We start from the raw sequence: 16,219 nt of genomic DNA on the forward strand, positions 1-16,219 counted from the left end.
CACTCACTTCATTGGTCTGTATAAAAAAACAAAAACAAAAAACCACACAGCCAAACATTTGACACGCATTGTATTTTTGTTATAGTCTACACTTAACATTTGAAAGAACCTTTCCGAGATGGTGATACATCAATACAAATGATTAATATTACCTGTTGTCCAGGAAAGATGGAAAAAATTATTTTCAAAGAAAGATTTTTCAAAGTGTTTTTTGAGGGTTACTTCGACTTGACTATGATACATGGAGATAAGCAGAGAACAACTTCCCAAGGAGAAAACGTCTTGCCTCTCCAAGTTACTGGCAGTCTGAAGGATGTGCACAGACAACCAAGAAACAGCTCATGCTGATAACTACAGACCCATGGGGCAGGCACACAGTGCAAGGGGCTCTCATCAGAGAATTTCTCTTAGCCTCTCCTGAACTCTGCCAGCCTCTGTGCTGTTGGGTACGATCAAGTTTCAGGCTCAGAGGACCTTTAAATTTGGTATTAAAAAGCAGTTGGGACCCTTCAGTTTGGAGGGGAAAAGGCTGAGGAGGGGCACAATCAAGTTCTACAAAGTCAGTGGTGTTACATAAGCTGAATGCAGAATTTATTCACCACATCCCACAGTAACAAGACTAGCGGGCATGCAATGAAACTAGTAGATTTGTTTCAAATAAGTAAGAGGAAGTACTACTTTAAACAACAGGTAACAAATTTCTGTAAATTGCTGCACCAGTAGTTTGTGGAGGCAGACTGTATCAAAGGATTCAAAAAAGCCTTTGTCAAATTCATGCACAAGCCCATAAATAGATACTAAAAAGTCTAGGCAGGGATGGCTGCTGTTAACATTGCCAACACAGCAACTGCAGTTGCAGGTAGGGTACAAAGGGCCACTGAGAGTGGCCACTGGTCTGACCCAGGCGGGCACTTCTGATCAGGTACAGACCCTCACAGAGACTCAGTTTTGTGAAAAGGTGACTTAGTTGGAAGTGAGATTGTAGTGATCAAGAGCCAACTAGAATAGGTTCTCTCCTTAACAACTTTGCTATTCTCCCTACTTCAACACTTCTCCACCCTAGTTGTTCTTCACATTTATGTCATGCCCCTAAGTATTTTAACAAACAGAATGACTCAGCTGCTTACGTATCTTTGTTCATGCCTCACCTCTCAAAGAAACTCATTATATGAACTTTTGTTTTCATTTAGGACAGACATTAAAGACAGAAGTTATGAGTTTGTCACAAGACAGAAGAACATTGCAAGCTAATAATGACCACCCTAAAAGATGAGCGCTAATTCCAAACAACTTATATTATCTGGAGCCTGTAATTCCCAAAGAGACATTTTGAGACAATCATAGGAAACTGCATGTTTTGCCAAAGATGAAAGAATAAAAACAAAAAATGCAGCTTTTTCCTCTCTGAGAAATTTCTTCCTCAGACAAAACATTCAGCTGCTCTGGTCACTGGAAGAACACATTATTTCTGCTAAATAATCATTCCATTTTGTTCGCACAATCTATTTGCCACTAAGTAGTCTAACTGCAACCAAATCAGCAGGATGGATCAGCTCTTAAAGCAGTGCTGATGTTGAATACAGCATGTTACTTCTCACTGCTGAGGAAGTTGAAGCAGGCTCTCTATGACAGATCACTCAATATTTCTAACTTGTAGCAAAGTGATTTTTTTTCCCCCCCCCAAGAATTCATATAAATTAGGAGTTCATCTGCCTTACTCATCCCAGAACAGAATTCTCAGTATAGGTATTTGGAAGAGTTTCACACCTGAACTTCTGGTATGTCTGTGAGAGGTAAGTGTTCATAGATGAAAGATGTTCGCTCTCTCCTTCAAAGAGTTTGTTAGAAGCAGCATGCTGAAGGACTTTTGCGACAGAACCAAGATTCCTCCTCTGGTCAGGGTGTATCTGGCCCCCAGCTGTCATGTCAATTATGTCAAAACCATCAGGAGCAACAATGGCAGGGTTCATGTAGCGATAATACAGGAGGTTTCCAACAATCTAAAAGAAAAACAGTTTTAAGAGATCTTCCTTTTGCATATGCTAATTACATTTTTACAAAACATGATCAAACACTTCTATTTCTGAATTAGACACAGGAATTGGCGGTAGAAAACTGTGGGGAAACACTCCTAAAACATAAGTGTTATCTATGTGGCTAGCTGAAAAAGTCTGTGGCCTTGTATAAAAAGATTCAAGCATAATAACGGGCACCGCACCATGAACACAATAATAATAAAAAGACAAACATTGGATTAAATACATTCTCCAATCCCAAACCAATCACTTTCTTAAACAAGATCTTGCCAAAACATTAAACAACTACTTATTGAAAAGCCTAGAATATTTAAAACTCAATTCAAATTAGATTACTTATGGGAAAAAAAAGGATCATCTGGTTTTGACTGTCAGAAATATATTCCAGATAGACATCTTTGGGAATATTCTACTTTGTATTCCAACAAATATTCCAACAAATGCCAGAAATAATTGAAGACACTATCTAGAGTTTGCTATTTTTGAACTTTAGAATAAAGTTTCTGAATAAAATGTTCAGTTAAAGATGGCTCTTAAAAAATTTTTTTTGCACTGTTATAAATGAGAAAATTAGATGTCCATTTCATGACAAATTTTTCCGACATCCATGCACTCTGACAGGTGTCCCAATAACATTTAGTTAGCACAGAAGCTCAAGTTTATTCATGTTTTAAACACGTATCCATAGGAGTGGAATCAGGCCTTTATCTTAACAACTCCTCAAAGACAATAGTCTTATATATCTGTTAGGCTCTGGCTCAGTTTTTATTTTCCTGGGATTGCTTCTCCACAGAGAAATAAAAATTGTACATATTCCAAACTATGTAATAAAAAGCAGAGTCACTGTCAATTAAACAGCATTTATTGCCCTTCTTTGGGCCTGGAAGTTGTGCCTTTTAAAGCATCCCGATGAACATTAGCTAGGGAATTTCTACCATCAGTTTCAGTTCAGTCCTGCTGACATTAGATCAGCTACTAGAAGACTTTGAGTTGAATGTGTCAATGTAAACACATAACTTTTTAAAATTTTGCTAGGTACAGCTCCAGAGGTTTCTCTGAAGTGCTAAACATCCCTGCCAGCTTCTACTGTATTCATTGGTAAGGTTCTGACTGTTTCTAAAGAGCACTTCATGCAGCCCTAAAAAGCTAGATAACAGGCTATCTGAAACAAATTTCTGCAGCGATGTTATAGTAACTTGAATCATGCAGACAACTGCTTCACATTAGTCCTGGTCCCATCAATAAGCAGGACTTTTCTTTCTGTAATTAGCCTCAGCTCGTGCAGTCACCTGCAGAACCTCCAGCATACAAACTTGAGGGCTTTTACCTGGGTGCCTTATGATGAATCAATTTGCTACTTATTTCATACGTTGAGCAACATTTTAGTCCACATTGCTAGAGTGATAGACAGAAGAACTTCATAAATGCTGCTTGCAAGGATTTCAATGTATTGTTTAAACAAACAAAAGCAGAATCAATTTTTCAGCAGAGGAGCCTGAAGTCTTCTAAATTGGCTCCAGGAAAAATTTAACAAACAGCATCTTTTTGAAGGATAATAAAAATTCTCATTGAAACGAATGCCTTGTAATTGTAGAACCATTTCAATAAACATCCATAAAAACATCTTTATTAAAATGCAAGTAGTTTCTCATGAGGGGTCAGTGTCTCAGTTGGATGGAAGGCTCATGGAGCTATTGCCCCAAGTCCTCTAAAGAAGCACAGTAGTTGTGACAGGTTAGAGATGGGCGCTGTGCCAGTAACATACTTATCACTCAACACAATTTACTTTTCAGTCTGTAAAAATGTCATTTCCAGAACTTTTACAAGCATCTTAGGTGTAATGGAAGATTCTACTTGCAATTTGTTCTTTGAGCACTTTCCTCATGTTTTTAAAATTATAGTATTAATTCAATTTTTTTTCCAATACATGTATTATCCTAACTTAATTTCAGGTGAGAAAGAAAGAGTTAAGACCACAGTGTTCTTCATGAAAAGGAAAGAACAGGAGGACAAAAGCAAAAAACAAGATGATTCAGATAAACTCCAACCCTTTAAGAACTATTACAAATCTGATTGTCCCCCAAACAGGTTGAACATCATCTTCTGCAGGAATTGAGTACCCAGATCACAAAAGCTAGCTCATGGCAACAGAGTTCCCTTCTCCCTTCCCAACCCCCCTTCTACCACACCTCTGCAACCCAAGAACTGAATTTCTTCAATAAATGCAGATGTTTTGGGGTCCTTAGTACACTAAGTGTCAATAAAAAATCCCTTTTGGCATAAAAAGAACAAGCTGCTAGCAGTTTGCCCTCAGAAGTCTACCTTTAATAGTTCATCTTCTGTTGCATCTGGGAATTTCTCATGGAGCGAGCTCTTCAGAACTTTGGCTATATATCTCATTCCATAACTACATGTAGAACAGATGAAAAGGAAAATAATGGAAAGACTTAGATGAAACACAAACAAATCATTCTAGTTAGCCAAGATACTGTTTCTTTCGTCAGCCACTTAAAACACAAAACAAGATGATAATGGAAACTACAAAAAGTTTCACATATAGGTAGACATTCACTAAGCTAAAGCAGAGTAGGGTTCTGTGATGCGGAGAAACCTCTCCCTCTACTGGAGAAGTCATTAAAGAGGCACACATCAGAAGCCATGTAATTTGAAAGGACGAACTTTGCATAAAGCTTCACTGTGCACGTGAACTGCAGCCTGGAGAGTCCTAGCTCACCACTTACGGCATCAGATTGAGAGATGAGAATATGGATGTGAGAACTTTGTCAGTTACTGCTCGCAAACTCTGAATCGATGATTCCAATTTATTGACTACTTCTGTATGTGTTAATGCTTGTTCTGTGGTTACATCATATGGCAATTTGCTGCAAAGCAAACAGACATTAAATCAGCCTAAATGTAATTGAAACTAAAATACAATTTGTTTGGCTTTCACTGAACAGAAAAAAAACACATTAGACAAGGCAAATACAGCTGAATTTGGTTAAACAACAAAATTCTCAGATTAGGTTTGGGGTTTTTTTTGGAGCAGGGGGACAACACACCATCACGTGCCTTCCCCTACTTACAAAAGGGGAATCTCTTTTCAAAACAGATTTTAAAAGTCCCAAGCATGGATTTCTGCATCCTAGTGTAGCTCCTCAAAAGCACAGGACACTTAACAGATGCTGTTACAAACCCTGGGCATAAGGCTGCAAATTCTTCCATGGCATAGCTTACTACACCAGTAAAGGTGATGATGGAAATGACTCAAAGTTCATGGCCAGCAAAGTAATCCTTCTGTTAGGAACAGATTATAGTATTTCAAGAGCCCCTCCCCCACCCCCTCCAAAATCTCATTGCGTTGTGGGGAGATGAGGGAAATGGGCAGACACATGGGACAGACATTAGCAAAATTTGTCAGAAAAGGAGCTGAACTAGAGATCCCTCACGTATTTAAGAGAGTATAATATATCCAACTTCCTCACTCACCTGGCCTCACCAGTCTGCATTTCTAACTGGTTTACCCATGCCTTGTACACATCCACCGGACTAGTGTTGATTATGAGGGATTTGTCATCCATGATGTCCTTCACCACTGGGGCCAGTAGCTGGCGCAGAGTGTTCTGCCCACGAGCACCTCGATTGAAGCTGACGACCATCTTAATGACAGTGGGGTTTCCAGTGACAATATCCTGTATCTGATCTACCTTAGAGCTGTATCAAAAGCAGAACACTTCTCAGATCTGACTTATGTACACAGTTACCCATGTTTTCTAAACATGTTTTTCAAAACCAGACTTTTGAAAGTATCCTTTCAGTATCCTAACTGGCTTTTTACACGCTGAAGCATGTTTATATGGCCTATTTATTAGACTTTCATATAAGACAAGATTATAGAAGTTACTTGCTGAATTATAATGCAAGTTAAAAAAATGTCCCTGGAACATTATAGTGATATATAGTGAGCGGCAGCTAATCTATACCTGATTCAGCCCAAATATCTGGTCAGCAGATAGCTGTTAACTGTATAAATTGTTTATTATTTCAGGATAAACCACCAACTCTACACTTACGAAACACACATTTACACAAAGAAAACAAAACAGACTCTCTCAAACCTTTCATACTTGAGCAGAAAAGTAAAGAAACTAGTATTTACTCTTTCAAGTGATCTATCAAACAAAAAGGTTTCTCCACCATAGAAAGATTTCTCTGAATCTAAAATAGCTTGAGCTAGAAATAAATTACACCATCCTGAAAGTACAAATTCCTCTCGTGGCAAAACTATATACGTAACAATTACAAAATTATGAATGAATTCTACCTTAAAGAATTTAATTAAAGAATTCATTGACCTATCTGCAAGACAAGTTAACTAAAGTCTTCTGGTAAATGTACATACTTTATTTCCTCTTTTAGAGCAGTTTTAAAGAGTTTGAGAAGCAGATATTCTTCTCGCTGATTGGAGGCATAGTTGTACAGAGTGAAGATAACTGTATCCATAAATTTGGTTGATTTGTTTTGAGGCATCTGGAAAATCAGCTTCGCCAGATATGTGGGATTAGTCTACAAAACAAACAAATGACTCAAATTCTGTTTTCTTACATGAACTACTCACACTTCAGGGGCAGCACTTTATTTCCATTAACTCTAAAAGCATTTACATTGATTCCCATACACATCACTTTTACATCAGCTTTACTTTTTTCCCCAAATATTAATGCATAAGAAACACTGAATACTGCACTATGCAAATGGCATAGGTAAGGATTTTATTGGAAGTCTCTAAACACAGTACTTCTGTGCATTAGCTCTACATATCCAATGCTAAGTGAAGGCAATATCTGCCAAAAAGACATTGCATACTATGTATATACTTAAGTTTTAGAGGGCATCTGTCCTGGGAAGATCTAAAATTCCTCTAAAATAGCTTAGTTGTGTTGAGATTAATTAAAAATATTACAAAACCATGCTGTCAGCTGCATAACAGACAGCTTCCGTTTCCCCACATACAATGTAGAGTAAAGATGACAGTAATGTGGACTAAAAGATACATGGAAAACCTCTCTTTGGCTTCAACATGGACTGAAGTTATTCTCAAGAATAAAATAGCTATTTCTTGCACAGTTTAAAGACAACAAGGATATTGTCAAATACAGTAGTATTAGAAGATGATGGTGTTTACTGTGGTCTACATACTATAGTCCTTTGGAGATCTTTTTGCGATCACCACTGCAAGCACTAAAACAAAGCAAGCGATATACTTTCAGTTTGTCTTTAGCAATTTGTGGTTTTTAATTTCTACACTAAAACTTACCTGTAAAAGGTAGAATAAATGTTGATAAGCCTCCAGTTTTTTTCTTCTTTCCTTACTCAAACCTTTGATACCCTGTTTGTCAACCATAACCATCTCTTCCAGCTGACTTTTGCTCTTTTTGTTAAGTTTCTTACTGTGCAGTACCACATCCTGCAGACACGATGATCAAAGGTTTAGATTATATATTCACAAAAAAGACAAGGTGGAAAAGTAATATTTTTCAATCATTTTGGTGTCATATTCCTACAAGGTCCTTTATTAGCAATTTTGTGTTTTGTGCTATTCACTAACTGGTGTTCTGAACACATTTAAGTGTATCTTGTCACCATTATGGCTTGACAGCATTGAATGTCTAGGTAACCCCATCTCATGTACAGACTCATTCACTATTTAGCTACAATGAACAAGCTCTCAAATAATTTGAGGTCTATTCCATTCTACCACAGAAAAGCTGCTTAAAATCTAACAAGCAACTACTATTATGAGTAGCAAAATAAAGAGTGACATTCAGCAGTAAACTGACATACCATTTGGAACAGAGCAACCTCTAATGCAAGTCACATTCAGCTATTCGGATAACTTAAAACAAGCAAAGAAAGTGCTTCATTTCCCAGGAGTATTTTAACTAATCCTGCATTGCTTGAACACAGAAAACTGTTCAGTGCATGCTACCAAGGGTGCTTGAACAGAGTCTGCTGACCTGAAGAGTGATTCTGTTTTTCACCAGCAGTCCAATCTTTATATCCATTAAGTTCAAGTCTTTCTCCAGCTGTTGATTGGATCGGATTTTTGTAACTACTTCTTCCCTTAACCTTGTTACTTCTAGTTCTTCTTGAAAGTCTAAGTCACTTTGGTCCAAGAGGTAGGCAAATTTGCGCAAGACAGTCAAGGGTGGATTTTCAGCACCAACTGTAGTCAAAGTAAATAGGCTTGTTAATTGACATAACATTGAACACACATAGAACAGTCAGGGAACTGGTCTCTACAGAAAAACTCTGAACTCTAGAGAGAAGTTCATGCCATTTAGGACAAGGGTAAAATATTTTTGTCATCCTGTGTAAGTACAGCTTTGTAAAATAGTTGTAGCTGTAAAACATTTTGTTTACAAATACCTGCAGCTGCTTTTGAAGAGGAACAGGAAACTCAGAAATTCTGCATGAAAGTTTTAAAAATGACTGAACACAGTAACATACATCTCTTCACACACACAATGTTTAACTATTACCACTTACTTAGTGTTCTGTAGTCCTCCCTAGCTTTATTCGCTCTGAGAAATGCTTGTATCTTCACAATTTCTTCATTCTGAAAGGGACCAAGATTAGGCACAAAGAATCAAGAAACCTCTAAACTACAGTTCATGTTTTGTGTAAGATGATGAATATAGGTATCTAGATAAAGACTAGTGTCACTGGGGAAAAAACACATGAAGGTTTGCAGTTTGGATAAATTTCTGCTCAGAAACATCCTGCAGAACCTGTGTACTCATTCCTGAGATTCCAGTGCACTTGCAGTCATTTTAATGCTCTATGCTGAAAATGGAGGAAGAGTACTTACATGATCCTTGAAGTATTGCAGACGTTTCCTATAAGCTCTCTTTGTTAGCCACATTTTGACCCATGACTGAATCTGAAAGTTAAATAAAAACTTTATATACACTGCACAAAGCAGGGTGGATGGGTATAGAGGATGTTAAACTACCTTCTGACAGCTCCCTGCTGTAAGCATGCTGTGCTGTCATATCTGGGGACAGATGACCATACTATTGGACTCCTATAGTTCAGTGACCAGATGGAGGCTTTGACTGAAATCACAGGTTGAATTCAAGGCTCTAACTGCCACTGGAGCGTAGAAATTACTTGCCAAAGGTAACGCTGCGTTCACGTCTCAGCTGTCATTTGTACAGTCTCCCTCAGAGATAGGAAATGAATATCCTAGCTGTGATCTACTCATGATATAGTATCCTATTAGCATCCCATAGAAAACTTAGCACTTTCTGGACAGATATATTTGACAGCTTTTAGTGAAATGACACTACTCCGTCAGCTCCAATATTTTCTAATTCAGTGTTACGGGAAGGCAAGCGTAAGGAAGTCTCTCAAGCTCAAAGCACGTTAGAAGTCAAACACTTAATGTTCAAGAATTTACTGAAGATGCCAATTTAAGAGCTTTCAACATCATGCAAGTTTCTGAAACAAAACTCTGTTCAATTTTTACTGTCACAGTCTCAGATTCCCAGGCTGCAGAAGACCATAACAATTGATGAATATACCCAAACTCTTAAATACAAATGGAATCTTACCTTGATAATAGCAGCAACATTGCCTTGAAGCACCTTTAATCTGTCAACATAGCTTTTCCTTTGTTTGTATCCTTTCCAGAAAGCCTATTTTATAAAAGGCAGGAGACTATTATTACTAATAATAGAATAGTATTTATTCAAGTCTACATATATAAACACTGTTAGTGATTTTAGTGTATCTTGTACAGAAAAACTGCCATTATGGTAAAAAGATAGTTAAGCCCTGAGTAAGTAGGGCTGTCCCTTTATATTTTTAAGGTGCCCAGACACATTGCATGTGCATTTTGACCAATCTCAGCACAAAACTTTGTCATCAAATGCCATTTACCCTCCATCCCCGGAGGTCATCCTTACTTTGTTGTTTGTCACCAGAACACCCAAAACCTTTAACAGCCCAGCTGCTGGCTGTACCCTGCACACAGGCACTCAGTCTTCCTTTCCCAGTTACATCCAAGAGCCCCCCCCCCCTTCTTGCCCAGTCAAGGCCTCCTTCCCCCACTCTCTGGTCTAAGATTATCAGCCTGCCAAGGTCACTCAGGACCATCTTCTTGTACCACAGAGGACGTAACCGCCTAATACACTCAACTTGACTCTCCCTTCATTAGCCCAAAAGCAAACTTTTGGCAAGGACCTCAATGACAAGGATAATAAACTGCTCTTGGCCTTTACCTTATTTTGCCTTTCATCTCTATTCTACCAGTCTTATACTCCATTTGCTGGCTTTTCACAAGCCATTTCTGTTTTAATGTTCATGGAGAACAATCAGATAAGAACTTTGTTTACAAAAAGTTCTCCAGATACTTTTGAACCTGACTGTAGACACTGAATTCCTGAAAACAGTACAGTCCTTTATTAAGCCTGGACACCATGCAGAAAAATGAAAACTCAATCCAACAAACAGGCTCTAATAGTAAGAGCATATATTACCATGAATGGTTAAAATATGTAAATATAAATAAAAAGCAGTTGCCATTGTTTTATACTTCCTTCTTTAGCATTTGTTGTGTTTAATGGTTAAATAAATTGCTTCTAACAAGAGGTGGTTATTTAACTATTTAAAACCAGTTGTGTGTGCATCTGTCAGTGTTCACACTTAGCACAGTTTCCTTTATACTCCTTTTGGAGTACAGCAAGCTGAACACGTCCAAGTAATACTGCTGGAACCAGAGAACACCAAGAATATTGCCACTCCCTACCCAATTATGTCTGCTTCATGAAGCAGAGGCAAGCACAGCTTCCCATTGGGGATAGTCTGGAAAGGAATGCATTTCCTACATTATGCTTTGCCAAGGAATCTTTGCTTCAATACTCAATGAGCATTTCCAGTTTTGCACTGTGTAAAATTAGGTGTATCACACAAAACCATTTCTGAACTTCTCTGACTGAAGTAACTTAGATTGCAGGTGTATGTGATCTACTGTTCTTTTAAAACTGATATTTGCTATTTAAAAGCTCATTCTAGTGAAGACAGGGACACATTTGCAGATGCAGATATTCGAGCTGCTGCTAATGAAGACAGGGTGGCAGACCTAGCTGAGATTTGTGCCAGCACTACTTAGTCACAATCTGTCACATGTTACCCTTTATCCCAAGCAAGGTGACCTTCTTGTTCTAGTACAATACCTGTATTTTGACAGCAGATGGTTCCTGGGTTTGGAGGTACGCTTTTCTCTCCTCATAATTTTTTCTGACTAAGAATCCCCTTGCTCGGGCTTGCAGTTGAACAATCAGATTTTCATTAGCAAGCCACAGCTGCTCTCGATTGTAATCTGCTGTAACTTGCCCAACAATGCTCTGTTAAGAGATCATGAGAAAAGGTCATTTAAAAGGAGCTATGCAAAAAAATTCAAATCAAACCATCCTGGAATTTGGCTTGTATTTTCTCCATCTGTACAGCTTATGTCTATTATATACAAGCCCCTCCAACTTATCCATAGATTTTAATCAATAAGAATAAAGAGCAGCTACTTTGTTACCACTGAATTTTATACAAAGGGTAGTGGAACTCCTTTCAATTAACCAGCTAATCATGACATTTTTGAAATAGTTTTTTATACATCAGGGTTGAGAGTTCTACTTTCCTAATGCTTCCAAACTTTTGTGGAAGCCAGAAGTCTAGAAATTTAGGAATCTAGAACTGAATCTAGGAGCTCTGTACATAGAAGCACTACTTGCATACTTCAGTATTGCTCCTGTGAAAGTTTTAGAAGAACCTACACTCTGACTTGCGTTTTTTTGTGCAGCATAATAAACCCATAGACTAGATGGGATGCATAAGTATAAATGCCAGCTTGCACAGAAGCTTGTGTCATCTTTGTTGCAAGTCTTATATTACGCTAACAGAAAGCCTCCACAGTAAGGGGTTTGAAGTACCAGACTCATCCTATTGTATTTGGAGGTATAAGCATGCTGACAGGTGATTAGATTTAAACATAGAAAAGTGCCTCCCCTCCACCCCCAAGTACATTATGAAACTCATCATAGGACAGTTCAAAGACCAAAAATATGAGAGGATAAAAATAGTAATTTGACTTTCTTCCATAGATGTCTCTACTGACGGTGATTAAAAATGATGCTCTAGTTGCAACCTCGACTTAAAGTCCCTAAATCATTGTCAGACATAAGACAGGAGGATGTGCTATCATCTCCCTTTTTCCTTACACTTTTTGAGGTGCTGCTATATTGTCAGAGAAAAAAAATACTGAGTTAAAAGGATCTTTGGTTTCACCCAGTACAGCCTCTAATTTGTCTTGACATTGCCACATCTCACTATCTATCCCATGTTATGCTGCATTTGTATGCAATTGCAGCAAATATTTCAGCAACCTACCTGGATTTCTTGACCAGTTAACCAAGAAGTTTTTGGTACAACTCCTTCAGGGGCAACACAGGTACCTTCCTCAGTTTCCACATTGTAATAGTAATCACACATATCTTTCATCACAAGTTTAATCCATGGACTTTCGTTAGAATCTAAAAGCAATATATATTGTTATTAGCACACATTTTGGAGTCCTGTTACACGGAAAAGTTACAGCTCTTCCTACACGTTCCCCATTTCTACATTTGTTACAACACTAGTTATCTATTTTCTGTGCCAAGTCACCATACATCTTGGGTCAGTTTGCAATAAGGACATTTTCAAAATATCCTATTACATGGATCAGGATCATTCTTCTAGGACAGAATAGCTAAGAAGGTTAGTACAGAGGTGCTACCAGCTTCTTAAAACCAGAACATGCCAACTTGGTGCCTACTGCTGAAATAGTTTTTGCCACATCTTCCATCATCACTCCCGTAAGTGGAACAGAGACAGTGTTTGTAAAAAAGCTAACTTTTTTTTCCTTTTTGGTTTTCTTTCTGCCTGACTCTAGGCCTTATTGACACTTAGCTCACACAGAAGATTTCCTATAGCCAAGTCATTGCTCTGTTTGGTGCCATCAGCTTTGGTAAACAAGGCTGTATCCTGAAAGGCAGGAAAGCCTCATTTCCTCATGGACAAAAGGCTCCAAGGTAAAGCTGATAGGGTCAGTTGTGCAAGACGCCCTCTCAAAACTCACGCTGCAGGATGAAACATGCACATCTGCTCTAAGAAAGTGTGCTACATCAACAGTAGCTCATATTTTACAGATTGGCAGCTAATCTTGGCTGTGTTAACTATGATCAGCTTGCAACTCTAACACGACAAAACATCCCATCATCTGTGCTACGGGCAGAGTCTGGCCCCAGCCACTGCTGACGCACACTGCTCCGGCATTGCATGGGGCCTGAAATGGGGCATGGACACTTCAGCAGAGCCTGACCTGACCCTTGACAGATGCCCATAAGGCTGAAGTGTGCAGCCTAAGCCTTCCCTGCTCCTGCTAGCAGAGGAGGAAAACTAAAGAGTAGTGTGGTTTTCTGAGAGTGTGGACTAGTCTACTGACAGTCAGAGAAGCTGCCCTGACTTCATTCAGAAGCTAATCTGACCCTAGCTAGACTCTAGAAATAACTTGAGTCATTTCCTAGCCCGCACTGTGCTCTGAACAACAGATGCAACAATTCAACACCATGTAAAAAGGACTTGGGAAATAATATATTTCTCAAATAAAAGGTTACAAACCCACAGCCCTGTCCTGCAATTTACAGTCATTTTAGATAAGCCTTCTGTGCTAGTTTTCCAGATACTTCAGTGATATGGAAATATGGAACTTTCCTACTGAGCAAGGTCTTTACCTTTAGTTTTTAGTTTCTTGGCTTCTGAAAGGGCCTTGAAGTAGGTTTCAGCACACTCTGGAATGACTCGTAGTCCAAACTTAGACTGCAGTATCATCAGGACTGGCTGTGAATCGCCCTTCTCCAAGCTCTTGTTAATCATCGATGTCCCAAGAGCCACTAGGGTAAAATAATGACATAGAAAATCAGATGTTTTTATGGCATACACAAAATTTCACAGCGCCTCACCCCTTTGCAGGCCTTGCAAGCATGCAGTAGACAAGTATTTCAGACAAAAGCAAGCTCACAGGATAGAAAGGGTGAGCTCCACACAGGCTGGGAAGCAGCCACAGCATGGTCAAGAGTAGTCTGTGGGCACAGCTGCCCCCTCATCAACCAACACCCCAGGTGATACTGATGGAGGAGGGCTGAGGATTGCAGGCACCCAAATTCAACAGAAGTGATTCCTTTGCAATGAGTGTTGAGACTGACACTGCTGCTCTAAAGGACCATGTGACCCCCTGTGAAATTATGAGCTAAACAAAGCTTATCCATTCCCAGCTGCAGGAGATCTGTAGGCTGTAAATACACCAACTCTGCTCCTGCAGCACTTCGAATCTCAGTATTGGATCAACACTGTGAAGGGCTCTTTCCACACCCATCCTCCCTTCAAACAGCTAAGATATAGGAAAACACAGCTGTCCCATGTGATAAGCCTGAGCCCTCAACAGGGCCAAAGATCAACTCTTTCCCATAACACGGACTCTCTCAAGACAGAAATCTTGCTTTGACAGACAGCCTTCTCATGCAGAACATAAGGTCTGTACTGGTATCTCTTCTTGAAGGGTGTCACATATACAGCTAATATTTGGCTAATCTCATTTTGTTCTCCACTTGGATTAAGGGTAGAATGGTTTGCTCTGGTTCAAGACATGGAATAACATGATGCAAATTGCACTGTAACCACCACAAAGAATTCAGAAATACACCCAAAGCGCACCAGCAGTTACTAAGCACTTCTCCCTAAATGAACATACAAGAGGCAGAATCCTTTGTTGACTGGGAAGACAGTTTGTCTAAAGGCCTTTTTAAATTTTAATACACGTAATATTTAATTTTTCTTTGCTTTTTTATGCCACTGACTTATATAAGACAGAAAAATTACTTTGGAAGGGCTCAAGACTGTTCCAGCACAGCTGTCAAAGTACCTTCTCTTATCTTACTGCAATTGCCATCACTGCAGCAGTCTCAAAAATACACTTTGCTCTGACTGAAACAAAAATAAATGTTAGACGCTCTTTACTGTTGTATGAAAGTTTCTTGGCAGAGGCAGGGGGCGGAATTCAAAAGATAGCTTTTCTGAGCTAGACAGGTCAAAATAAAAGTTCATTTACAAGTTATAAGCATGTTGAACTTTCTAAGTTTAAACTGTGTGAACACAGCATGCTAACTTCCTGAAGCAGGATGTGTTTGCTATAGGAAATATCAGGCTCTGTGTTGCGGGGAAATTTTAAATCTCAGTTTTTAGCTGCAAAAATCTTAGAGCACATCTAAAGAATGTGGATGACGCTGTGCTGACACAGCTTTGTTTCAACCCACGAGACGGTACAGGAGATTAGCAAGATTATTTTTATTAGCGACTTGTTAAAATACTTCTATTGATCATACTTGATTATGCAAAGCTATGTATTTGCTGCAAACATGGTGACACAGACTACATATAGAAACGATTTTACTGTAACAACTGACTAGTAGATGGAGCAAAGGCCTATCTTTTGCAAAGCATGTGACATTGGTACATGGATAATTCTGTGCTACTTTCTCTAAGCCATTTGTGTGACATTCATGATGCTCTTACACCAGAGGCCAAAACCTAGCATGTTTTCTAGTCACTTTTTAGCTTTAACTCACATCTGTTTACAAGTTATGAATTTCCTTCCCTTCTTTGTGCTCAGATGTTTCCTCATGCCTCTGGATGCCATTGATTGGAAGCTATTTTTGCCCACAAAAGAAGGTATCAGTATTTCCAGGTATAAGAGCTCAGTTTGGACAGCTATGTGCTTCTGACCCCAGCTTAGAAAATACAAGCCAGATGCTTTTCACAGATGCATGGCCTATGAAAATACTTCAAATGTCTTCGGTATATTTAACTAGTTAAATTAAGGCTGCAAATCAATTCTAGCATAATAGCAACATTAAATTCAATGCTTCTGTAGGAGGGATAGAAGATTAAATTTTGTGATAGCTAGCCCTGTTTTTTTTTATTCTACCCACACCATTCAAAACAGACTTCTGACTGTTGACTGCCCATAAGTAAACAAACTACAGCACTGTATTAATAAAGGTTGAATGCAGCACTGCAAGAATGCATTG

The 16,219-nt window shown here is 38.8% G+C and overlaps 1 protein-coding gene across 4 annotated transcripts in view; it reads right to left on the reverse strand.

The window, feature by feature from the left end:
• The window catches only part of IQGAP2 (IQ motif containing GTPase activating protein 2), a 109,305-nt gene that overhangs the window by 15,319 nt on the left and 77,767 nt on the right, over positions 1-16,219 (reverse strand). For all 4 annotated transcript variants that reach the window (XM_026067773.1, XM_026067776.1, XM_026067774.1 and 1 more), the window contains 13 exons: positions 13,868-14,026; positions 12,483-12,625; positions 11,276-11,446; positions 9,653-9,736; positions 8,908-8,979; positions 8,586-8,655; positions 8,054-8,262; positions 7,354-7,503; positions 6,439-6,602; positions 5,526-5,750; positions 4,778-4,918; positions 4,359-4,443; positions 1,768-2,000 (listed from right to left, as the gene is read on the reverse strand). In XM_026067773.1, coding sequence (XP_025923558.1) covers positions 1,768-2,000; positions 4,359-4,443; positions 4,778-4,918; positions 5,526-5,750; positions 6,439-6,602; positions 7,354-7,503; positions 8,054-8,262; positions 8,586-8,655; positions 8,908-8,979; positions 9,653-9,736; positions 11,276-11,446; positions 12,483-12,625; positions 13,868-14,026 — 1,906 coding nt within the window. The remainder of the gene's footprint in view (positions 1-1,767; positions 2,001-4,358; positions 4,444-4,777; positions 4,919-5,525; positions 5,751-6,438; positions 6,603-7,353; positions 7,504-8,053; positions 8,263-8,585; positions 8,656-8,907; positions 8,980-9,652; positions 9,737-11,275; positions 11,447-12,482; positions 12,626-13,867; positions 14,027-16,219) is intronic.

The sequence above is a fragment of the Apteryx rowi genome, unplaced genomic scaffold, assembly GCF_003343035.1.
Source record: "Apteryx rowi isolate R43461 unplaced genomic scaffold, aptRow1 scaffold_262, whole genome shotgun sequence".
NCBI classification, from domain to species: domain Eukaryota; kingdom Metazoa; phylum Chordata; class Aves; order Apterygiformes; family Apterygidae; genus Apteryx; species Apteryx rowi.